This window comes from Glycine max, chromosome 9, assembly GCF_000004515.6.
Source record: "Glycine max cultivar Williams 82 chromosome 9, Glycine_max_v4.0, whole genome shotgun sequence".
Lineage (NCBI taxonomy): Eukaryota > Viridiplantae > Streptophyta > Magnoliopsida > Fabales > Fabaceae > Glycine > Glycine max.
The window spans coordinates 3,438,158-3,464,924 of record NC_038245.2 but is presented as its reverse complement, the minus strand read 5'-3'; the positions used below and the strand labels follow the sequence as shown (position 1 = coordinate 3,464,924).

Sequence of the window (26,767 nt, the reverse complement as noted above, 5' to 3'; positions counted from 1 at the left end):
AAGGCTAATAATTAATAAATGGCGTTTTCTTAAGTTTTAGTTTTACTTTATAAATTGTAGTATAAAACTATGTTGGTATTTGTGTTCTTAGTTTTCTTCTGCTGTTTTGTCTCTTCTCTGGCTTTGGTAATTTCTGTTTTGGACGGTTGAATGATTTCAAAATTAGGTACTTAATTACACCCTATCATGATTGGGATGATGATTATATATTATGATTATGATGATTATATATAAATAAAGGGTGATTAAGTTAGGGCGCGTGAGTGTTTGCGACTTTGCGCCGTGCATGTTTTTATAATTAGTGTATGCGTTGTATGTAATATACTACTCCCTTCGAATTTAAAAATAATCAAATTTAAGTATGTGAGTTAAGGAATTCAGTTAATAATATTTAATTTAAATTTTTTTATTTAAAATTTATTTTTTAAAAAAATATTCTTCATAATAATAAAAAATGATTCACATAAAATAAGATTTTATCAAAACAAGAATATTATTATTAAATAAGATAAAAATTTATTAATATTTGATTATATTTAAGTTTAATTTTTTCTTTGTTTATATTTAGGATGGACTATGATATAGTGTATGGAATTTTATATATATGGTGCTACTTGTCGTTTTCGTTTATGATTGTGATGTAGGTGCATGCATCTGAGGTCAACTGTCTAGTTTCTAGACTAAGTTCGATTGGCTTAACGTGTATATGTTTAGTTGGATATTTAAATGAGCCTACTTGTTTATAAGAAATTATTATGCCTACTATTATCAACGAATAATCTTGGAATTGGATAAGTTGATGATATATATTAGTTAATTAGGCACACGATTGAATGAGATTATAAAATTTTATTTTAGAATCACGGATTTTTTCTATGAGATTATTTATTGGAATATAGAACAATTACGATAAGATGGATTGATGATGGGTTAGTGATTCTTTTTCATACACAGTTTAATCTCAATATTTTATTTAAGAATTTTTTTTTAACTTTTGAATGAACTGCTCGATTTTAAATGAAATTATAAATTTAGTATAAATTGTTTAATTTATTTTAAAACTTTTTAGATTAATATAAAAAGTAAGTAAAAAATATTTGCTATAAGTTCGCACCTTTGTGTATGTGTTTTGTCTTATTAAACTTTTCATATCTATACATTTGATATTGTTTTAAAAAAATGATCTTATTTGGAGTGTCGAGGCAGCACTTTCAACTTTTGCTTTTTCAATCATATACTGAAATTATTTAATTATTACTGATAAAAAATTATTTTATTATTAAGTGTAGAGACTAAAATATCCAGCACAGTTTTTGTGGAGGAAATCTGGAATTAAAAGGGGAATTGGCAGTTTACAATTGAATCCATGAGGAGGGATGAAATATGATGAAAGTATGACAAATAAAAAGAAATGAAAGAGAATAAAAAATACAATTGTTTGATTGAAACGAAAGAAAAAGTAAAAGAATTAAAGATTTAAATTAAAATAACAGGTAATAATCAACAAAAGTTAAAAAAATAGACATGGAACATATGTTTATTTTATCCAATTATCCATATAGTTTGATGGTGTTAGGTATTTTTTTTTTTAACGGTGGAAGTCGATTATGATTATAATTACATAATCAACTATGTAATTTCATCTTACAACATAATTGATTATGATGTAACAATAATTGATCATATTAAAAACTTTAGATAAACTCTTAACAAATGTAAAAGTTTCAATGATTTATATAACTAATTATGTGAATAATATCACTATTATGTAGGCAAAGAAGAAGTGAGAGACGAGCAATAAAGAGAAGAAAAAAATAATAAAAGAAACAACTATGAGTAACATATTCTTCAGGGGCAATTTTGGAACAATGTCACTTTTTTCTCATCAATCAACACAATTTACTTTTTTTTCATCTCATTTTGGGTTGAAAGTTTTACCCTATCAGACTCAATTTTTAAAAATTGCCTCCCACATTCACCCCAAATAAATTACTATCTCACAACTTTTCACCCCTAAATTAAAACACCTCAATTTAATTGTATCTCAAATTCACCCCTTAAATCAAGCACACCCCTAGAGTGAAATGAAAATAAATTGAGATGAAAGTTTTAAATAAAAATATTGTGTAAAAATATAAAACTCACCTTAATTTATTATTTATTTCTGCTCCTTTCACCTGTATCAATGGAAGGGTTAGTTTTATCAATAGGCCGGCCAGGACCAATGTGACATCCCCTCCCTCCCTTAAAATAAATAAATAAATAAAACCTTGCATTATGATCTACATGAATCCATATATTAATATAAAATACATTGCAAAATGATATTCCTCTTTTCAAAGCTTGATTACTATCTCCCCTATTCATATTCCTTCATTCAATGCAATAACAAGAGGAGGAGTGCTTCCTGGGTTCGGAATGTGAACGTGGGTATATTGATTTCTGTTTTTTCTTCTTTTTTTTTCAAATGCTAATAATTACTAATCTTTTTAAATTAATTTACGTTCTTAAATAAAATAATTTAAATAACTACATCAAAATTTTCAATTACTTGTATTATTATTTTAAAATTATTATCTTCCTATCTCTTTATTTATTTCTCATTAATTTTTTAAAAGAGAATAATTAAGTAAAAATATTTAAGAGAAAAAATTATTAATAAATTTAAAAATCAGAAAATGATCTTATAAAAAACAAACAATTTTTTTTAAAAAAATCTTATAATTAGAAAAAAAAAATACATAGTTGCTTCACTTGTTACTTGATATTTAATTATGTTTCAAATCCATTCCACCAATAATTGTGCTATCCCCAACTTACCTGCAATTTTGCTTCACTTGTTACTTGATATTTAATTATGTTTCAAATCCATTCCACCAATAATTGTGCTATCCCCAACTTACCTGCAATTTTGCTTCACTTTTTACTTACTCCTTGTGTGTTTTATTATAATTGTTGTTATATGTTGTTTTAGATAAATTAAGAAAAATTGAGCAAATTAAATAGTTAGGGTTCGTTTGAAATTTTGATATTTTTTTTATTTTCAAAACTAATTTTCAATACAACTTTTTAAAATTGTTTCCAATATATTTTTTAAAAATAAAACAATAATAAAAGTGTTTGCTAAAAAAGGTTTCAAAAATAGTTTTTAAAAGAATTATATTATGGTTATGTTAAACATGTTACTTAAGCTAACTTTTATGTTTTTTTTATTACTAGCTCAAAAATTTGTTTAATTATTTGATAAATAATGTTTTTTAGTAACACTAAATATTTTTTCAAATGTTAGTTGAAGTAATATTTTTTAAAACACTATTTTTTAATTTTATTCTTTTTTGTCCTTAAAATTTTGTTAAATTCTCTTGATTTAACCATAGTACTACTAATTTTTATATATTTTTTATATTACGCTATTTATAATATTTAATTTATTATTTTAACATTATAATTCTTGAAATCAACAGTAATAAATGTTAGGTTTATTTTATTTTTCTATTATTTTTTAAATAATTTTATATTAGATGATTTATTTTAACTATTACATCAATTAACATAATAAAAGTATAATATCTATCTTAGTATATATTTTTTACTTTATTTTAAACTTGATTAAAGATATTTTAAGATTAGTATAAAATTAATAGTATAATACTTAATATGAAAAAATTGAAACTAAAAATGTAACGGAAATTGAAAATAATTTATATATGAATAAAAATTATAAGAGTTTAAAATTAATTGAAAAACTAAAATTGTAACACCTTAAAATATATTTTTATCCATAAAATAAAGTTAAAATTTATATAAAAATATCATATAAATATGTACACTTTCATCTTTATATTTTTCAGTAATTTCAACGGATAATTTTATCAAATATTTAAAATTTAATAATCTAATTTGACAGTTTTTAACTACCATTTAGATTTTTGATTTTCAATTAGTTTTTTAACTTTTGATTACTTTTTCAGCTAGTTCTACATGATATAATCAACATATACATGAAAATATGGGATATCAAACATATGTCAATTACATATTATATACTTGATTTTCTATGAAAATATCATAAATCTTCAAAAAAAAAGTACGAAAATAACTCTGAATTGTTTATTACTTTTTTTTTGGTTTAAAATATTTATTTTTAGAACAATTTTCAAAATGTATATATGGAAAACAAATAAATATATTTTCCTTTTCTTTCATTTTCAAATTTTGAAAATACTTTTTGCAAAGTAGAATCAAATAACTCCTTGGTACCAAAAATAAAATTCTTTAAGAAGTAGGTTGAAAAAGTAGTACTTTCAAAGTTAACCAAAAAAGTAATACTTTTTAAGTTTTAACTTAGAAGAAGTTAAAAAAAAGTTAGGTAAAAAAGGAAATTCATCAACACACTACACTCCAAATCTATATATGATATTTAAAAGAGAGAAAAAAATATAGATATAATAAATGATGTAATATAATATATGAAATAATTAGTCAATAGAAGATTAAGTATAACTAAATCTTAAATAGAAGGTTGTTCCTATAGTCAGTCTAAAGAAAAGTTTATAAAAATATCTCATAATTCCACCAAAAAATCAAAGATCTTCATTATGGTAATTATAAAAAATATAAAGAGAACAATAAAATCATCAAACACCTAGATTAACTAATTCAACTTAATCAATGGTGTTAAATTTGTCAAATGTAAAATAAAAGACACATGTAATATATCTACCTCGTGGAAAAAAGGAGTGAGGACTTGATCATTATTTCAGAAATGGCAATATGGTATAGTCCTAGTCTAGTTTATGCGTAATTTACCGCAACATGCATTTTTTATATTTATGTTTGGGAAACCAGTGAATGTGTCATGGTAGGTGCACGCACCAAACGATGTTTCTCTGCTGCCGATAAAGTAACTTCATATATAATACAGTATGTTACTGCCTTTGGATTGACAATAACAAAACAAATTCATTTTCTACACATGTTCTAGGTCTTGTTTCTCGACTCCCAACCAATATTTTCTTTTTTAATCTTTGACAATATCATTATCATAGAAAACAATTTTAAAGAGAAAACTCGCTACTACTGGTTGACTGGGGAATAATGATGATTTCAAAACTGAAGCATGCATTGTCATCATCAACATAGCACCTATGTAGTTGACCGTCAAAAACACAGAAATTTCTATATGCCCCCATGTCTTCTTTGACTATTCAGCTTGCAGGATTGTTTTTTGAAAGAATATAGCTGGAAGAACAATGAATAAAAGGGAAGACTGAAGAGGAGGCAGCGTGTCAAGTATGAACAAAAATAGTTGAAAGGGGAATGTGCACGTACTATTTTATTTAAGAAAATCACTACTTTCTAGTAGCTAGGTTAATATCCGTACTGAAGGAGCTTAAGAGGAAACTTCCTAATGAAATGTAACGAGCTAGGGCAATCTAAATATTAAATTCAATGAGATGGGACACATTATTTGATATTTTCTACTTTCTAGATTTAATTCCTCATTTTATTTTTTTATACACTAAAGATTACGGATATTCTTCAATTTATTGGATTAAAGAATAATCCTATTCATGATGGGTGACTATTAGTAATCTAAATTTTTTTTACACATAATAAAAATTAAACACAAATTATACTGTTAAATTTTACATTTAGTCTCTATACCTATAATATCTAAAAATGACTGATTGGACTAAAATGGATTAAAACTATATGTATAACAATTAAAACTAGTTAAACAATGTAATTATATATAGGAACTAAAATAAGTAATTTCTAAAGTTTAAGAACAAAAGTAAAAATTGTACAGGTATGAGCATACGTACGGATAATTAAACCTAACCTTATGTCTACCTGATTCTTTAGGGGAAGGCGACGTGGGTTGATGATCCACTCTCATGCATTCTACCATGGAGGCGAAATAAAAGTACTACATTCATTAACATTTTCAAAGGCACATCTTTTTGAACTGTTGCGGATCAATGCGTAAAGCTTTGACGATGCGAGACACACTAACGATCGACTGACAAATACAATTCAATAATTTTGGTTGAAAAACAGAAAAAAAGGATACTTAGAAGGTGCATGAACCAAACCCTAACTTTCGTCATCCCCCGAACATTAATGGGACCCAATATCTAGTATATTAGATATCATATAGTGACACTATATAAAACGACTTAAGTTTTTCTAACGATCGTTTTCAAACGCAATAGATTCCCGTGTCATTCAATGCTTTAAGCAAAAGAGAAGAAAATAAAGACAAAAAATAAATAAAAATATGCACTACATATTAGCGGCAGGCGAAATGAATTATGCTTTCAAGTATAAATTATGACGGATTTCAAGTATAAATTATGCTTTCAAGTATAAATTATATTTTATATGTAATATTATGACTTTCAATTGAGAATTTGTTATTTCGAAAACGGATTTACTTAATTATTATCACCTCCATTTGAAGACTCGGCAAAAAAAAATCCTCCTTTTGAAGAATTAGTTAATATTTTAATAAGAATTAGTAAATATAAGGACATATTTGGTAGTCAAAATATATAATATATGATAAGATCAATTATTTCGTCCTTTTAATCGGTTATTTAATGTACCAAATAATATAAAATTGCACACTTTATATTATTACCTTTCTTATCATGTTGGGTTAGCATAATTTGTATTCCATGTACTCGAATAGAAAAACAAATTAAACTATAGATAAGATAGAATTCATAATAATAATAATAATAATTTCTTAAGTAAGAATGACAATTTCTAATGTTAAATTAAAATGGAAGAGTTAGATATTAAGATATTAATTTAAGAATTTATTAAAACCTCACAAGATGATTAAATCTCTAAAAGATCTTGATTATCATGTCACTTATCTTTTAAGATTATTATTAACTCATCACTATTATTACTATTATTATCATCATGATTATTTTTGTCACTCTTGTCATGTCCACTCTGATAATCATCATCATCGCTATGACAGTTAGATAAATCACTATCATGATTAATTGTTACCGTCTCCATCATAATGATTGTTAATGCCAACATCACAATACATGTCACTACCATCATCATATTATTATTGTCATTACCACTATTATGTTTATTTCATTAATTGTTTTTCTCATTGTACTTGGATACTTTAATGAAAGATCATTATGAATTGTTGAATGTCTTGTAGAATTTTTGCTATGGAATCAATACCCAAATTAATAAAGGATCAATTTTTGTGTTTTGTGAATAATAATGTCAAAGAATACTTCTCTAATAAATCAATTTTGACCTCTCATGGTATCATACATCAATTGGGTTTCTTTCATACTCCTAAGCAAAATGGTATAGGTGGAAAAAAATACAGCATATTTTGATGCTATTGGTACTCTTTTTTAAGTACCAAACTTAATTGTATTTTTTATTCTTGATTATTTAATTTTTGACAAATGTTATCCACAACAAATTAATTTAACTTATTTTATCCCCTAATTTTTAAAAAACTTGTTCTAATTAATTGTAACTTTTTTCTTCAACTTTTTTTTTGAAAATTTTTGGACCTAACATTTTTACTTTTTGGAAAATTTTAGCTCCAACTTTTACTCTTATTAAGAGACAAATGACACAAGATAAAATCATAAATTCCTTAAAAAAAATAGAATAAAATATGCAAAGTTAAATTTTTAAAGATAAGATTCGCCAGAAATTAAAAAGTCAAAAATAAAAAGTGCAATTAAGCATAAACAGTGAGGCACTTTTAAAATTTTGGGGGATGTGATTTTTTTTTATTTTTTATTTATTTTAAGCAAGGGGATGTGATTCTTACTGCTCGATATTCTATTTTGAATAATTAGATTTCACTTACTACCATGTTGGGCCGCCGCATCAACTATTTCCAAGAGGCCCTTTTATCCTTGTAGTCCTGTGTGGGCTTTTTAATAGACATTTGGGTCAGCCCATCTCCACCAACGGAAGAACAGTAGTTAATGACAATTTCAAGGGGATTGTGACTTAGTACAGTATCGAAGGACATTTATTTATGACTTATCTATATAAAATACTATTGAAAAAGAGTTTAGGGAGGAGTAACAATATGCTTGCTGTCTAAACACTTCAATTTGATATAGTAGTATTTTGTTTTGAAAGATGTCCTGAGAGTATAGGGATATCTAGATTAGAGTGGTCGTTTTGCTTTCCTTCCTTAATGAAAAAGTATTGTGTTTATTTTTTGTTTGAAAAATAAAAAACATCATTTAAGAAAACATAAAATTATATTTATTAACAACAAATGATACAAATGATAATGATTTATATCATTTAATCAAATGGTTCAAATTCTAGTTTAAATATGTAAGAAATAAAATACTTATTTTGTGTATGCTCATGTCCTTCCATGGAAGAAAATTAATCATTCCATTCAGTGAAACTTCATACCAATATTATTATAAGAAAAAAAATATTTTTTGGACATCCGATAATGCTAAATTTTTCATAGAGATTTTTTCTTATGGATAACTCTTTTCCCTCTAGATGGAGTTTTAAGACACCGGATACTTACTAAAAGTCAGGTAGGTGCTCACACTTTCCATTGCATGCATGTAGCTATATGAAAAAAAGTACTTTGATTTGTAGCTGTACAATATATGTAAAGCACAGTTCCGTGGTACCAAGAGCATTACTAAAACCTGGTCCATAAATAATGGTAAAAAGTTGTTTTCTTACAAACTTTTCTTTTTCTTTTATTCAAGTATTGAGCATCATCTTCGCATATCAACATTAAACACATTCGCCTTGTTTCCAACGATGACAAAGGAATTATAATTCCACTCTCACACTGCACACTCATGGCTAATAATCAAACCTTCAACCCATCTTATTTCGTTTCTCAATTGCCTAAATGTCTAAGTTTCTAGCTAGGATTGTTTGCCAAATTTCCTTGACAAACTCATTCAAACAAGAATTTGATGGAGTTACACAAGAATTAAACTTCAATTCAAACTAAATAATAATAGCTAGGACTCAATTATAAATTACTTAATATAAACACTTCATAAATTATGTAACTTATTATATTGAGTATTTTTTTAAGGGCATAATGTATCTTTTACACACGGGTAGTTTAATTCTTCTAAAGTTAGTTTACATATCTCTCTTCACTTAATAGCTAAATGTTATGGTGAAAGTATCTCTTAAATAACAATTGTAGACTTTTTTTTTTTTTAAGCTCTAGTTAATAAGGAAAATGATACTGACTAGTGATTAGTTTGGAATTTGATTGGAAAGTAAATAAAATTTGATCAATAATTATTTTTATAAACGCTCAAATTCCAATAATATTCAAATGATTGAATTTTAACTTCAATACATTAATCATTTTTATTCAATCACTTTTCTACCAGGAGACTTTTAAAAAATCTCTTCTTAACTTTTTTTTTTTAACTCAGGTATCCTCTTTGATTTTGGAGATGTACCCCTTCAACATATATATCTCCGCCTGCCAAATCTGGTATATTTTAAATAAGATGTGTAACTTTCTCATTATAGTATACGTTTATACTTTTATCTACAGGAAAACCAACTATATTAGTATTACCTTTCGCGTCTCCTAAAATATCAGTCAACACAGTATAGTAGACAGTGCTATCACGTAATTAACAATATTATTATAGCGAGTTAGTACTAAATTAATGAAATTAATTAGTGACTTAGATTTAAAGTTATATATTTCAGACTAATAAGAATAAAAGAACTACAAAATAAAAACAACGAACTAAAACAAAATAAGAATATTTACTCATCATAATTTTAAAATTTACAAACGAAAGCTCGAATTCCTCAGTTTGTTGCACATAACGATATAGCATAAAACGATTGATGATGGCCACACAATTTGTGAAAACTGAAAAGGGTTCTGTTTTTGTTTTTTGTTTTTTTGGTAATAAGAAAGATATTCTTTTCTTCTTTATGGTATGGATCCATGAACATCAATTTATTAGTATTGCTTTCTTGTCAGGTTGATGAACGTATCTAGAAGGGAAAAAGTACATGTGCAAATAGGGCAATTTACTTGCCACGAAGACATGTCATTGATTTAAAATATTGTGCAGAGAATCATCTATAGAGTTAATTAGTACTATTTATATAATCACAACTGCTGCATATTAAGAAAAGTTTTTATTCTAACTTGTGCTAATATTATTGGCTAATTAAATAACATTTTTTAAAAAAAAAAAATAAAGATACTGGACATGTTGTATTTTGTGTTTTAACTTTCAGGAAGACAATCTCGAATTCTTGAGTTTATTTCATATCATTAAACGATTGATGATGTCTTTTATAATGTATAATGTAAAAAGTCTAACTTAACCTAAAAAATTAGTTTAAAAATGAGGATTACTCCTCACTTAAATATTTTGATATGCTTGTATTGTTAGTCAATATAAAACTTAGGTATTAATTTCTCAGACATTTTGTGAAAAGAATGTAATGATCCATCATGAAGAAAGGTTATCTTTGGAGTTTGGATCCATCGAGATCAATTTAATAGGACTGTTTTCTTGTCTGGCTGATGAACGCATGGAGAATGGGAAAGTACGTGTGCAACCAAAGAGGGAAAAATTACTTCATCACAAACAAATGCCGTTGATTTAAAGTATCATTGCTCCATCTCTTTCCTTATAATTATCCTTCTACCTTATTTTATACAAGTATACTTTTTTTAATAAATAAACGAAAAAAATAATGATTTTATAAAATTAATTCTATTATCATTAATTTAATTTCTATTTTTATAGCACCTATCATTAATATTATTAGAGATAAAATGAAAAAAATATTATTAATTAATGTTAGTTAAAAAATTAAAATAATATTTTTTTAAAATAATTTTTTTCTTATACATGACTATTACTAGTTTTATGGAACAGACGGAATATTGTATTTAAAGTCATTATGTAAATTAGCTGAAAATTAATTAGAATTTAAAAAATTAATTTATTAAATTATAAGTGTTTGATAAAATTAATTATTGAAGTAGTTGAAAAGTATAAAATTACAACTTATTTAAAAAGTGTAATAAGAAAAATGAATAAATATATAAGAGATAAAAGTGAAAAAAAAATATAAAAAGTTAGAAGATAAAATTAAACGTTTCACAAAATGTTACTTCAAATAATGTTAAAAAATATTAGAAGCCATTGAAAAATTAAAAAAAAAATTGCTTACCAAATAATTAAATGAGTTTTTTAGTTAATAAAAAATTAACTGAAATGTTTTTGGAACATTGTCTTACTATTATTTTCTTGTAAAAAAAATATTACTGCTATTTATTTATTTATTTTTATTTATAAAATCTGTTATTTATCTAGATTAGATGAAATACTAGGAGTATTATATTTCATTGATGAACTAGTACACTTGTGTTTTCATTAAAAATTACACAAAAAATTGTATTTATGAAATAGCACCAAAATCTTGCTAGTAAATTTAATGCAGTAATATTTTTTTTCTTCAATGCCTTGTCCATACAACTACATTAAATTTGCGCCAAGTGTATGGCAACTGTTGATGATAAATGGCACATGATCGGCGAATATTTTGTTCAAGTAAAGTATTCGTGTTTTGGTCAAATGCTCCACCATTCATCAATAAATTCAACACCACGACGACGACAACAAAGCAAATAAAATAACGTACTTAATCCTAATTAATGCGCCATCATAGAGGCAAGAGGTCCAATTTGCAACATTCATTTCACAAAGAAATCCATTTTAGCCATCTTCTGACCTATCAACTACCTACCATTCAAATCAGTGAACGCTAAAATCAAATAACTACAGTATTCTACAGTTAAAATATATTAGTACTCCTATAAAACAAACACGTTTTCTAAACATCTTATAGATTGCATCGAAACAACATAAAAATAATACTCGCCATCTAAATCACCATAATTAAAAAAAAAATTACTACATTATCTTTTATGGAAACATAGATACAATCTTTTGGATGGTTTTGATATAATTATTGAATTAGAACCTTAATAACTTAAATCATATTTAGTGTAATTTTATTATGCAAATCATCGTTCAATCTTATTTTAAAAAATATAATACTAATAACTTAAGAGTTCCTACATCTATATCTTATTTATTTATTTTCATTTTTAAGTCTTTATTCGATTCAATTTTGGGTATGCCTTTCGTATTTATTAGTTTATAAGTCTCATTTGTCTTTAACTTGAGATTGTAGCGTTATGTATATCTCATTTTTAGGTTGGACTATGTGCATCTTAAACTCTCTCATGATCCTAAATCGACTTATTGTCAAATACCAAACTCAATTTCTAATGTTTGGTTTCTGGTCTTGGGTAGGAGACCACAAGTGTCTTATCTTCTAATCTGTTGGATCAAAAACTAATTTTATTCGTGGTTTGTGATTATTGTTGCCTTTGGAGAATTTTATACATGATGAGAATCGAAAACAGATTCTCTCGTTAAATAAATCATTATTACTCATATAAATGCAATGAAACCTTACAATATTGCAACAAATCCTTTGGACTCTTCCAATGTTGGATTTGGTTGAGAGGATAAAAATAATGATGAAAATAAAAAAAAAATATTTATATTAAAATAAAATATAAGAGACATGAGACTCACATAAATTCTTCTCTATTTTACTCCCCCTCTAATCAACCAAATACAATATAAATATCTCTTGAAACCTCAATCTATGACCAGTTATCTAAAAAATTGCCAATTAAGAAGATAAGATTAATTTACGATATCAAGAGATTTTTCATTATTCGAATCACTACAATCAACTCAAGTTTAAAACTCCTTGGACTTGTAAAGCAACACCATTTTTACTTTTAAATCCATGATATATGCCATATTTTTATTTTGAGTTCCTGATGATTTTTTTTGTTGTTTAAAATCTTTTATATATTAAAAATTTTGTTTCAAGTTCATGTTATTAGTTAAATGATGATGTAATATCAATCTAATGATTAAAATGTATTAAAAGAACCATTGAGGTGATATCACTTAACTTATCATAGGTGTTTAAACAAAACTTTTAATATATTAAAGACTTAAAAAAAATTATCATGTCAAAACAAAAATTAGATATATGTTATAGATGTTAAACATATTTAATTCTTATTTTTATAATAATAATATAGATTACATTAGATATTTATACGACCGTAATTTTATTTTAAATAATAGTGTATTTTAATTATTTTTTTATGATTAGTATTTAAATTTGTTATATAAATAATTTTCTTAAAAAGGAAAATGGTAAGGACTAGAAACAAAGAAGGGCGAGTGAAGAAGAAATCAAACTTCCGCACTCGTTTGGCCTTGTTCACAGTTCAACTCTTGTTCCGTATTATTTTCCTCTTCTCACGAAAACTAGCGTTCTCTTCTCTCTTTCTCTCTCTCTCTGAATTTTGATTTTGGATCTTAAACCACCAACGACGTCGTTGCATCATCACTTCCTTGTCGCAATTCGATTCCCGCATCGTTCTCTATCGCCGCCGCCGACGATTCAATTCCAATGGCGACGGAGCAGTTAATGTCCTCCGCCGGCGGCGGCAGCTCTCGCTACGTCCAAATGAAATCGTCTCCGCCGCCGTCGCCGCCGGCCGCGGCGGCCGAGGAGATTTCCTCGGTCCCGTCGTTCCGGCACAGCGGCGCCGAGGCCAATCGGATTTTCGAGGAATTGCCCAAAGCCGCCATCGTCTCCGTCTCTCGGCCCGACGCCAGCGACATCAGCCCTATGCAACTCTCTTACACAATTCAGGTTCAGTACAAACAGGTAACGTGCAATCTCTCTCTTCGTAAATTTGGAATTCTCAACAAAAAAAAAAGAGAAATTTCTCTGATCGCAAGCACTGAAGCCGATTCTGTTAACCAAAAGCGAGGGAAATTGGATCCTAATGATCCTATATTTGAATCCGATTGCTTCTTCATACACTGCGTTTTTATATGTGCATATATTTATACGTACTTACGTATGTATTTGGCGAATTCATCGTAGAAGGTTTACTTTGAACCAGAGCTGCATGATGCAACAACGGTTCTGCAGTTTGTTTGTATTCTCCAAAAGACTTCAACTTAGTTAGCTTTTGTCTTTTCCTTTTAATTTTCAGTTTCCCCGAACAAAAGTTTCTGCTTTTGCGAATTTGCTTTTGGCCTTCACCAGCTTTTTAGTTGTTAGAGTTGAAAGTGTGTGTAAGAATTCTTCTATAGAAGACAAAAAATAAACGGAGGTGAACAATCCATAGTATATTTATAATACCTGTATTGGCCTTGTCTGTTTCGCTGTTGGCCTGTGGCTGTGAATGGTTGGATGGAAGAACAACATTGGTTGTTGAGTATTTATTTCTTTTAGCCTTCCTTCCTACAGGAGGGTACTTATATGTCTCCTTTGCATTCCAGTTCAAGTGGGAGCTAACAAAGAAAGCCCATCAAGTATTTATTTTGCATTTCGCGCTAAAGAAACGTGCTTTTATTGAGGAAATCCACGAGAAACAAGAGCAGGTGAGCAATGTTGTTTACATTGATTTTCGGTTGATTGCCTTATATATGAATGGATTTTGTGCGCATTTATTGTATTATTTTTTGGTGATATCATTTCTATCTAGCTAAGTTTGGATTTTGATGTAATGTTCACTGAAACATTATATTAAAGGTTAAAGAATGGCTTCAAAATCTAGGAATTGGAGAACACACTGCTATGGCGCAAGATGACGACGAAGGTGATGATGAGACTGTCCCGTTGCATACTGAAGAAACTCATGAAAGTGCCAAGGACAGGTGATCCCCAATGTGAAACTCCTGTGGAGCACTCTATGATTGAAACATGTTACTCTGTGGTCTTAATATCCTATAAGTTGATTTTTTGTGCAGAGATGTTCCATCTAGTGCTGCTCTGCCAATTATACGGCCAGCCTTGGGAAGACAGCATTCTATTGCAGACAGGGCAAAGAGAGCAATGCAAGGATATCTGAATCACTTTTTGGGAAATATCAGTATTGTGAACTCTCGTGAGGTATGCTTTGTGCATGAGCTTTTGAAAATATGTTTATCATGTTATGGAAAACAGTCATCGATTCATTGCCAGTTCATATGTCAGACATTTCAGATATACATAGAATGTTATAGTTTGATGTTATGGGTAGGGTTATTTATTAAGTAAAAGTAGAATTAGTTGTGTTTCCTTACTACTCTGGCAATGGAATAACTTGATTTTGGATATTAGTTTCATTGAAAGGAAGCCAGATGCATGATGATCCCACCATTGTGGGGGTGGTGTGGGTCAAATGTACACATCCAAACCCCTCATGAGTAGAATCAATTAGTACTAGATTGCAAGCTAGTAACTTTACTATTGCACCAAAACTCGCTCTGGGATATTAGTGTTATTGATAAATATCAATCATGTAAGTTTGCCAAGACACTGCACCTTTGCATGTGAAATCCATGTGTCTGATTACTAGATTTGGCAGGGAAGGCTAACATCATGAATCTGTTTCAAGTAAGGCTGACATGATTCTTGTTCTGGTTCTAGTCTGGAAATAGGCTCTCCACTCTTAGGGTTAAGGTTACATGTATAAGATCTTTCAAGACCCCACAATGGTGGGAGCTTGTGCACTGGGCTGCCTATTGGTTCTGTTCGGCTTGAATTTTAACAAATTGTTGCCATTTTTTTTACTACCGTATTTAGTAAATGTTATATGATATGGACCTCGGAACTTATAAAACATATTTTATTTTCAGTTGAAGTCCATGCATGCCTATTTATGTTTCTTTATTAGCTGTTTTGTTGGATATTTAATCTTCTCTATTTGATTTCTAGTTGAAACTGTGTGGTCTTTTATTTTATGATCACTAAACGCTTGTTTTTACAATAAGAAATTTTATGTTCTAGGTTTGCAAGTTCTTGGAGGTATCGAAGTTATCTTTTTCACCTGAATATGGTCCTAAGCTGAAGGAAGAATACGTGATGGTGAAGCATCTACCCAAAATCCAGAAGGATGATGATTCCAGGAAGTGTTGTTTGTCTGACTGTTTTAGTTGCTGTAATGACAACTGGCAAAAGGTATAGAATTCTGCTTTCGAAGTTGGTTAATATGCTTCACTTATCTTGGTATTGTTTAATTCTTTTTTGGTAACTTTTATTATATTTTGTTAAACTATATTATAAATTTCCTGTCTTTATATGTGCAGGTATGGGCTGTACTGAAACCTGGATTCTTGGCATTGCTGGCAGATCCTTTCGATACACAGCCTCTAGACATCATTGTTTTTGATGTACTGCCTGCCTCAGATGGGAATGGGGATGGTCGACTATCGCTGGCGAGTGAAATGAAGGAACGAAATCCTTTACGTCATTCATTCAAGGTGAGATGGGTGCTCTTTTATCTCCATTGTTGCTTCATAGTCATGTGCTTTAAAATAATGCCAATTCATATGGTCTTTCTGTTTGTTTTACATCATATCTTGAGTAAATCCCCAATTTGGTCCTTCAAAATTTTTCAGAACATCAATTGGGTCTTCGAAAGATCAGTGACATCAAATTGATCCTCAAATGGTAATATTTGGTCAATGATATCAATTTGATCCCAATAACTAGTAACTTTGGGAATTTAAAAGCTTTCTTTTGAGGAACAAGTTGATGTAAATAATCTTTTGAAGACCAAATTGATGTTCCAAAATTCTTTCAAGGACTGAATTGAGTTTTAGTCTTATGTAATTACTAGCCATTTGTGGTTGTTATTAGATGTATGGTGATACTATACAGAGAAAGACGCCTTTTTAAATCTTAAAAATTAACCGAGTATTATAGGTGACTTGTGGAATCCGGAGCATCAGAATTAGAGTGAAAAGTAGTAGTAAAGTTAAAGATTGGGTTGCTGCAATTAACGATGCTGGACTCAGGCCTCCTGAAGGCTGGTGTCATCCTCACCGTTATGGTTCATTTGCTCCTCCAAGAGGCCTAGTTGAAGACGGAAGTCAAGCCCAGTGGTTCATTGATGGGCGAGCAGCATTTGAGGCCATTGCTTTTTCAATTGAGGCTGCAAAATCAGAGGTTTGTTTTTCCAGTGTCATAACATTCAAGCCCACTCATGACATACATACATGCACACCTATAGATAGATAGATAGATAGATAGATAGATAGATAGTAGATAGATAGATAGAGAATAATGGTTGTTTTCAAGTTTCTGTTCAATGATTGAGAGATTCATGCAGATATTTATCTGTGGGTGGTGGCTGTGCCCAGAACTGTATCTACGGCGACCTTTCCACACTCATGCTTCGTCAAGGCTTGATAATTTGCTGGAAGCAAAAGCTAAGCAAGGGGTTCAGGTAACCTTTACTATGAGCTCTCACCCATGCTTTGCCTTTTTAAGAGACATTTTTTTAATTACTTGTGTTTGAGTTGTTTAAAGAGATAATTACAATCATTCCAAGGATTTTAGTATGATGATGGCTTTCAGTCATCTTATCCACATTTGCTTTCTACTGTATTAATGTTGTGTCTTTCACTAGACGACTACTTGTTCTCTGTTCCTGAATTTGTTTTTCATTGCAAAGTGTATTGTGTTTAGTTTGGGTCTTGCCCAGTATGTGACCTGACTTGAGAACCCTTGGTTTGGCTGAAGCAAATGGATGTAGACCTGTAGATATGTTTGTGCATGTGTGTGTGGCATGAGGATTTGAACATTGACTGACTGCCCCTTGTAATCTTTCAAAGTGAATATTTTGTCTTCATCCTTGGACATTGGCCTAAATTTCATTTTAGGTACAACAAAGTTAAATTTTTGGTGCATTTTGCTTCTCCCAGTTTTCTGTATGCACACTTTGTTTCAACATTTTTTTTCTTTTCTAAATTTTGAGTCATTGCAAAGTGCATGAAGTATAGGCGCTTCAAGAAAGGTGTCAAATCCATTTAAGCTATGTATTGAAACTTGTCTAAAAGTTTGCTGTGTCACAGTGTCCATGCTTTTGCTTTGTATATGCTAGCCAAAATCCACGGATTTTGTGTAATTAGGTAGGGAGGGATGATGGTTTGTTGGAATCTTTGAATTGCATTGCATAGTACAAACTTGACATATGTGAAGATGGATCAACAAAATTCTGTTATTGATCTCCCCTTTCTTGATAGAACAAGTGGGTCCAAAATTTGCGTTATTGTTTGTTGATTTATGAATGGTGCTGGTTGAAGGTACATACTACATAGACCTGTAGTTTTCTATAAATGTTTTTGATACCATAATGGAGGAAGTAGATTAATTGAATTATTTTATTACTTAATTGCTGATCAGTACAGTCCTTACAATAATCAAGTAGTTACAAAGGTACTCAGCTATGATGTATGCCACTGGGATAATGCATGTTCCAATTGCTTTATTTCCATTGTCAAGATTTACATGGATTTTTAATGCAGATTTACATTCTTCTCTACAAAGAGGTGGCTCTTGCTTTGAAAATCAACAGTGTTTATAGCAAGAAAAAGCTTCTTAGCATTCATGAGAATGTGAGGGTATTACGCTATCCTGACCACTTTTCTACTGGTGTTTACCTGTGGTATGCAATTACCCAAAACTTGGCGTTTAGTCTTATGGTTTTATAACAAACTTATGTTTTTTTTATCAAACAACATCAATTATACTGCACTTTTGTAGTTTATTATTTGTTTGTGATTATTATACACAGGTCGCATCATGAAAAACTAGTCATTATTGATAACCATATTTGCTTTATTGGAGGACTTGATTTGTGCTTTGGTCGTTATGACACATCTGAGCATAAAGTGGGAGATTTCCCTCCTCTAACCTGGCCTGGAAAAGACTATTATAACCCAAGGTAAGTTTTGGGGATAGAAAATAAAATCACTAAGAAGCTTTGTAAGAGTTTGTTTGGTCATGCTATGAAATTGTTAAAAGACTATTATACACACTTCTATTATTTGGAGAAATAATAGAAGTGTGTATATGTGACAGTAGTAGCTCAAAATCTGTTGTTAAAGAGTAGAGGAAAATGTTTGCTTATATTATGCATTTTTTGGTTCAAAGGAGGGGAGAAGAGGGTCCCCTTGTTTGGTTTACTAGGGGAGAGGATGGAAAATAAAATCTTAGGACAATTTAGTCTACCACAGTCCAAAACTTATAAATCATTTCCCCTCCTCTCCATATCCCTCCTATATTGGTTAGGGAGGCACAATTGGGAGGGATGGATTTTGGCCCCTCATTTCTCCTCCCCTCCTTCTCATCCCCTCCAACCATGCATTGTTAAGGAGAAAAAACAAACCAGAAAGAAAAATTATTTTTGAATTAAGTTGTTTCTTTCCAATCATGTTTTATAATTTTTATTTAGACATGTTTTTAGATAAGTAATTCTCAAAAATTTATAATTCTTCAGATTTCAGTTATTAAAATTGAACATGTATGTCTCATGGAAAATGTTTCCTCTACACCTAAAGTCTTATGCTTATCTTTACACCAAGCAATTTTTTGGTCAAAAAGAGAGAAAGAGACGGGTGGTTGATATGATTTCCCCCCAAAAGTGGTAGTTGTTTATATGTATGTGTTTAGGTGCAGAAATAATATTGTTGACGTTTCATATAGTGCATTTCCCATATGAATTCAAATTCACCTCAATGCTTTATTTAATTAACTTTTCAGTTTTATTCTAGCAGAGGCAATATTTGACATGGAAAACACTTAAGAATCCCAAGAACAATCTGATTAGGGGTAAAATAGTGTATGTAGACAGTCGACATATGATTTCTATATACATTAGTGCTAGTATTAATTACAATGATTTGATCCTAATTATACAGGTATATTAGTTCCTAAGATTGGTTCTAACATTTTACATATTGATATGATATGCTACAATAAATATCTATGAAATTCCAAAGAAAACAATTGGTAAGCTTGCACTTTGAATGTGTTAAGATATGTCATTCATTATTAATTGATCATAGACTAGCTCTTTCCTGTTCAACGATAGTAATAGATTCATTTTCAATTTTGACAGAGAATCTGAACCAAATTCATGGGAAGATACAATGAAAGATGAATTAGAACGTGAAAAATATCCTCGTATGCCTTGGCATGATGTTCATTGTGCCCTTTGGGGACCACCTTGCCGTGACATTGCTAGGCACTTTGTTCAGCGATGGAATTATGCCAAGGTTAGTCTTATTTTGCAATTGCATTGAAGTCTTGGAGCATTCTGGTCCTATTCCTATATTCCCTAAATAGGAAATAATATTTTTTTTATTAACGTCAGAGGAACAAAGCTCCATATGAGCAAGCAATTCCATTACTTATGCCTCAGCATCATATGGTTATTCCACATTACTTGGGAAGAAGCAGAGAGATACAGATTGAAAGTAGGAACACTGACAATCATAGAGTTCTCAAGAGAGAAGATTCATTTTCCTCATCTTCCCAAGACCAAGATATTCCTCTACTTTTGCCTCAGGAGCCTGATGGGTTGGATACTCATGAAGGAGACCAAAAATTGAATGGGGTAATCTCCTTTTCACATCACCTTGACAAGCCAAGAAGGATCAGCAGTGGTCTTCCGTTCTCGTTCCGGAAGGCCAAAATTGTAGCAGTTGGTCCAGATACACCAATGAAGGGCTTTGTAGATGATCTAGATTCTGAGCATGGTCTTGAGAAAATGTCTCTGGATAGAGTGGCTCATTTTGATTTACAAAGTACAAAGCCACAATGGTGGGAAACGCAAGAACGGGGTGACCAAGGAGGTTTTGCTGAAGAATCAGGACAAGTTGGTCCTCTTGCTTCCTGCCGTTGCCAAGTGCGTTGTTCTCATGACCTACTTAAATATAACTGTCATTGACTTGTACAATTTTGTCTGTCCTATACCTTTTATATGTTTATCTCATCAAAGGCTCGTTAAAATGTAATAATGTTATTTTTGTTGTTAAATACTAGTTATTGAGAGAAGCCTGATATTTTTTTGGTAACCCTTGGCTTTTATCCATTTTTTTACAACATAAAGACTAATATCCATGTGAAGTCAATGATATTTTATCTCGCTGGAATTATTAAATTTTACGACGATGCACATTACATTGTCTTATTTCTTTTGTTCTTGTCACTTTTATGCTGTCAATTTTTCAACATTGGTTGTTGTATTTTCTCTCATTAAAATAACCTATTGATAGGTTATTAGGAGTGTGAGTCAATGGTCTGCTGGAACAAGTCAAACCGAAGAGAGCATCCACAATGCTTATTGCTCTCTTATTGAGAAAGCTGAATACTTCATCTACATTGAGGTATTAAATAAACTTCCTCCTTGTATCTCCGTTGAATTACAATTTTTTGAAGATTGATGGTTTTGCAGATGATTATACCAAAAGTGGTTTTACCTTGTTATAATAATAAATCCATCTAGAAAGCCCGCCAATAGATTGAAAATAAGTATGAAAGAACATGGATACTTATTACCTGAGTTACCATGTAATTATTGTCTATATTAACTAAAATGGCATTATTGTAAACTAAAATGATACTTATCACATCCTTAATCTGTTCTGGACCTTTCTCTGACTGTTCCATTTCATCCTTGGGAGTATATTCCAGAATCAATTTTTTATCTCAGGTCTTTCTGGAGATGAGATGATACGGAATCGTGTGTTAGAAGCTTTATATCGACGGATTATGCGAGCTTACAATGACAAAAAATCTTTCAGGGTTATAGTTGTCATACCTCTCCTGCCTGGCTTCCAGGTTCTGATTAATTTTATTCTTTTATTTTTTTCTGTTTCAACACTGTAAATATTGCTTTTGCATGAATGTTAGACTGATTTCTTAGTTATCTAGGGCGGTCTTGATGATAGTGGTGCAGCATCTGTGAGAGCCATAATGCATTGGCAGTATCGAACCATTTGCCGAGGGCAGAATTCTATCATGCATAATCTTTATGAACTTCTTGGTTCTAAAATACATGACTACATCTCTTTTTATGGCCTAAGGTCTTATGGTAGACTCTCTAATGGTGGCCCTGTGGCAACCAGCCAGGTATTCTTTTGCATCTGTCTACAGTCATATACAGAGTTAGTTTCAGTCAGCTTAATGATATGCACTTTTTGCAGGTGTATGTTCACAGTAAAATCATGATTGTTGATGATTGTATTACTTTGATTGGATCTGCTAATATTAATGATAGGAGCTTACTTGGCTCCAGAGATTCTGAGGTACAGTTCCATACCCTTTTCCCCTCATATGCTGCATGAGGTTGATTAGGGGTTTAAATTAACTTATACTACGTTCTCTGTCTCTCATTTTATGAACCCTCATTGAATTAATTTTCATCAATGCTAATTTTTACGTCATAGAAACAAGTTAGTTGATATTGTTGAATTTAGAGGGGGAGAGGAGAAAGATAGAATGCAATGTTTTACAGAGAATTGAGAATGGGAATGCTTTCTTGTTCAAGAGTGTGCGTGTGTACATAGAGAATTAGAGATTATACATAGCATTCATGTATGTAGACTCTTAATAGACTTAGTGGATACTATTTTCCTTGATTTATATTAATTGAGTGCAACATCCTAATTACAAATTCCCTTGAACACTAAGTGCATTTATCATATGATACATGAATGTACTATTTCCTAATCCAACTGATATAGTTAGCTTTTCTCGTCTATATATTTTATTGGAAAATTTGAGTGTAGACTGCAAATTTAATCCTCGGTGTTGATAAACTTCGAAGTTCCTTCTTCATATCATCAGTTTGACATAAATGTGATGTTCACAAATTTTGGGGGAACACCTTAAAATAAAATATGTAACTAATAAGAGAATAATTGCAACTGACAGGTACATCTTATTGCCAACACCTTTTTTCTCATTTTTAAATCGTGTATTGAATGCATAGATTGATCTGTTGATTACTATTTGCTGTAGTTTTAAAACTTATATTTAACTTTTTAAAGTAATTTTTTAATGCATAATTACTGTACCCCTTTCTGTTCTTTTAATTGTCTCACATATGGATTTCAGATTGGTATAGTTTTAGAAGACAGAGAGTTTATTGGTTCTTATATGGATGGAAAGCCTTGGAAAGCAGGAAAGTTTTCCTTGACCCTCCGATTGTCATTATGGTCTGAACACTTGGGTCTCCCTATAGGAGAGGTTAGTGACTTTTCATTCTTTGGTGAGTAGTTGTTTCATGTGCCTGATTTGTAATGGCTAATTTAATATCTTTTCCTCAGGTCAATCAAATAATGGACCCAGTCGTTGAATCTACTTACAGGGATATTTGGATGGCAACAGCAAAGGTAATTAAGAAAATAGAATGCTAATATTCATTGCTATTTTGACCTGTTTTTATATGAATAAATGGTGTTTTAACTTTTAAGTGATATATTCTTATAAAATTACTATTACATGAACATTTTGATTCGTAAAATTCATTCTTCTAAAAGTATTTTTTGTATAAATAATTATCTTTTAAAAGTGGCCTTTGCCCTTTTAATTATATCATTGCCCTTCCATTAAGTTCAGGATTGAAGACCAAAGTTGATTGTAGCTGTGATATAGATTTGCCTTTTCAATTTGTATGTGTTTTTTTTAGGCTTCTTTTCTTTTCATTTTTGTTATTTTGGCCAAGTAATAAATTACCTACTTCAACTTTTGGCAAATTGCCCCCGATGTTTTTGCTTTGGCAATTTTCTCACTTCAACTTTACACTTCTAGTAACTGAAAACTCTTTCTAAAATTATAACAGTCTCGTACAACTTCACTTCGAATTTCTTAATGCTAGAAAGTATTTGGTTAGGTAAATATGAAATAAATACAATGATATGTTTGGGAAAAAATAATAATGTAAACAAAGAAAAAAATGTATATTGCCAAATGTTAAAAGTTCGAATGAGTAAACCACAAAAAATTAAAACCTGAGGAAGCAATTCAGGAAAAACCTAAGGTTAACATTAGCATGGGTAGTTTGCAATTTAACCTTTTTCTAAAACCTTTTTGTTATTTTAGGAGGATATCATCTAGTCTTCTAATTTGTATTTTCATAAATTGCTTTAGAAAATGTTAAATTACTGATTTATTGGCAAAAGGTATGTGTTCATTAGTGCAAGGAAGTAGAACAAAAGTGTTTGTATGATAGGGTTACAGCTAGTGTCGGGGTGACTTAAAATTACCTAGATCACTCCGGAGGTCTACTTTGTCTACTTATCTTTTTACCTTAGTTTTGGATGTGCTGGCTAAGCATATCAAAGAGCCAATTCAACAAGCATGCTTTCTGCAGATGTATAATCCTAATGGGAAAGTCAAGGGAGGGAAATAAATGTAAACTAGTGTTGTTGAGAAAAGCTTTGGAAGCACATTGTTACTGAATACTGATTAAATAGAAGTAGAATGGAGCATTTGAAAAGTAAGTTTAGCAAGGCGCGCATTGACAACTAGCTTTGACTTTAAAATTGAAGATCATACTATTCCATAAGTTACTAGTTTGAGTATTTTGAATGTATCATACTAGCAAATGAAGATATTGACGGAGTTGTAATTCAAGGTAGTTGAGATAAAATGGAGAAATGTCAGAGTCCACAGAAAAAAAATTTCCACTGAGATTCAAAATGTTATCTTGCATTAAATGTTGGGTGGTAAAATGTCCTCAAGAGCATAAGGTCAGTGTTGAAGAGATGAGGATGCTGTTATGGGTTAGTGGCTTGTGGACATACAAGACATGACAGGATCAAGAAATAATGCTTATAGTAAAAATAGAGGAAGCACTGACTGAAGAAAGTATGGTAGAATCTCCCTTAAGTTGTTTCTCTGCATCCGAAGACTGATAGAAGCCCTTGTAAGTTGTAAGGAGAGTTAGACCAAATGGAGGATAGCCCTTTGAAGTTAAAAGTCAAGGGAAATTGAGAAAAATTATTGTCGAAATCATTAAAAAGACAGACTTAAGATCTAAATGAACTTGCCGAGGATTTAATTTTATGACACTGATCCATGTACCTAATTCTCTACCAGAAAAAGGATTTTCCAAAATATCTAACACAGCCAATTGTTGGTGTGGGGAATAAAAGACGACTGGAAATGACATCTGTGATCTGCTAAAAAAACACAGGTCGATAGTATGTGCTTGAACTTAAATGGCATGAGAATTTTACTGTTATCTGTTGTCTTCCAAAGTCCTTTTAGAGTGCAATGCTTGCTTCAGGAGTATGACATTTTTCAGATTACTCTTTAGCCCAATCCCCTTGGGACTTATTTAGATTGCATTACTATTTAGTTGTGCAAGAGATTTATGATTGTATGTTCTAAGTTTTAAGCGGTTTGTGATGTAAATGATTCGGATAGACCATCTATTCTTTCTGTTTATGTTTCCTAATATTTTCTAGGTGATTGAATACCCTCTTTAGATCTTATGATGTTTCTGAATAATACTGATTATTGTCCTTGGATACGTTTTACAGACAAATACTACAATTTACCAGGATGTCTTTTCTTGCGTACCTAATGATCTGATACACACCAGGTATGTTAGTAACAATTATTGCCCATCTTACATCTTTTGAAGAAACTTCTCCATTGTCTTGCCCTAACATCTAATTTAAACCTAATGTTTCTGCAGACTTGCTTTCAGACAAAGTGTGGCTTTCTGGAAAGAAAGAATTGGTCACACGACCATTGATTTAGGAATAGCCCCAGAAAAATTAGAATCCTATTATGACGGAGGCATTACAAACACCGATCCCTTGGAGAGATTAGCATCAGTGAAGGGTCATCTCGTTTCCTTTCCCTTGGAATTCATGTGTCAGGAAAGTCTAAGACCTGCTTTTAATGAAAGCGAATACTACGCTACTCAAGTTTTCCATTGAGTATGATGTCTCCAAGTATATAACACGTCTTGGGTTTTTTCTTTTTCAATTTTTACAGGGAATTTGTAGTTTAATACTTGCAGAATTCCTTTTTATTACAATTCTGCAAGTGAGAAAAAGAAAAGTGGGGTGGGGGTGGGGGGAGACAGGGTATAATCACCATATTCTTGTAAAGAATGTATCTGTAACTGCTCACTGTAAAAAGAACATCAGTTTAATTTTTATAGAAAAAGAAAAATCTGTTCAATAATATGCGCTGATATTTATTGTCAGATATTTTTCTTTCTTCGTTCTTGTTTTTCCCCCCACTATATCCTAGGTGAGTTTCAAAGATTTACAGTTTAAAATTTTAGTGTATACACTGTTAGTTTCAGGAGCTATTACAGAGGTTTCAGAACTACTTTTAAGTTTTAACTACAAATCAGACTGCCTCAAATTTCGGCTTTCTATCGATTTGCTTTTAAAATGCTGCATCATTTCATTTGCATTACTTGCTTTTTCCCCCATTATTGAATTAGCCCTTGTCTCAAGTAAAAAAAAAATATATCAATTTTTCCTCTTCATACTGATAAACATTATTTAATACAAATATTTGCTTTAAATTGAATAGGCATTTTCACAATCTTTGGCTCTGACGTTAAATGTTATCCTGGAGGTATGAGAATAACTTGCAAGAATTTTATAAAATGTTGAATTATGTTATTCCCGGTAGATATTATCTCAAGAGCAATGCTATTTTATACGAATGCCTGTAGTACCAAAACACATACGAAAGGAATTAAATCAACCAGAAGAATCTATAACAATACATGAGTGATTTAAAAAATAAATAAAATATGGCTTACATTTAACCACGCCATTATCCTTAT

The 26,767-nt window shown here is 30.4% G+C and overlaps 1 protein-coding gene across 2 annotated transcripts; it reads left to right on the top strand.

Moving 5' to 3' along the window:
* The first annotated feature begins 13,321 nt into the window (after positions 1-13,321).
* On the top strand, positions 13,322-26,148 carry LOC100782187 (phospholipase D zeta 1). Of its 2 annotated transcripts, none has more exons than XM_003534784.4 (20): positions 13,322-13,827; positions 14,451-14,552; positions 14,704-14,828; positions 14,922-15,063; positions 15,943-16,113; positions 16,242-16,415; positions 16,861-17,103; positions 17,267-17,383; positions 18,465-18,604; positions 18,734-18,883; positions 20,060-20,216; positions 20,315-20,848; positions 21,219-21,329; positions 21,637-21,783; positions 21,877-22,074; positions 22,149-22,250; positions 23,062-23,193; positions 23,274-23,339; positions 25,494-25,555; positions 25,652-26,148. In XM_003534784.4, the coding sequence occupies exons 1-20, from the start codon at positions 13,567-13,569 to the stop codon at positions 25,896-25,898; spliced, it is 3,381 nt and encodes a 1,126-aa protein (XP_003534832.1). In that variant the 5' UTR covers positions 13,322-13,566; the 3' UTR covers positions 25,899-26,148. The 2 variants fall into 2 exon arrangements, with proteins under 2 accessions (XP_003534832.1, XP_006586913.1); XM_006586850.3 differs by having other exon boundaries at positions 13,797-13,827; positions 14,729-14,828.
* Positions 26,149-26,767: the final 619 nt, after the last annotated feature.

Excerpts from the sequence above, each read along its gene's own strand:
- LOC100782187 (XM_003534784.4), top strand. The coding sequence starts at position 13,567 with ATGGCGACGGAGCAGTTAATGTCCTCCGCCGGCGGCGGCAGCTCTCGC. Across the intron at positions 14,829-14,921 it reads CATGAAAGTGCCAAGGACAG|AGATGTTCCATCTAGTGCTG; the intron begins GTGATCCCCAAT and ends TTTTTTGTGCAG. Across the intron at positions 25,556-25,651 it reads AATGATCTGATACACACCAG|ACTTGCTTTCAGACAAAGTG; the intron begins GTATGTTAGTAA and ends ATGTTTCTGCAG.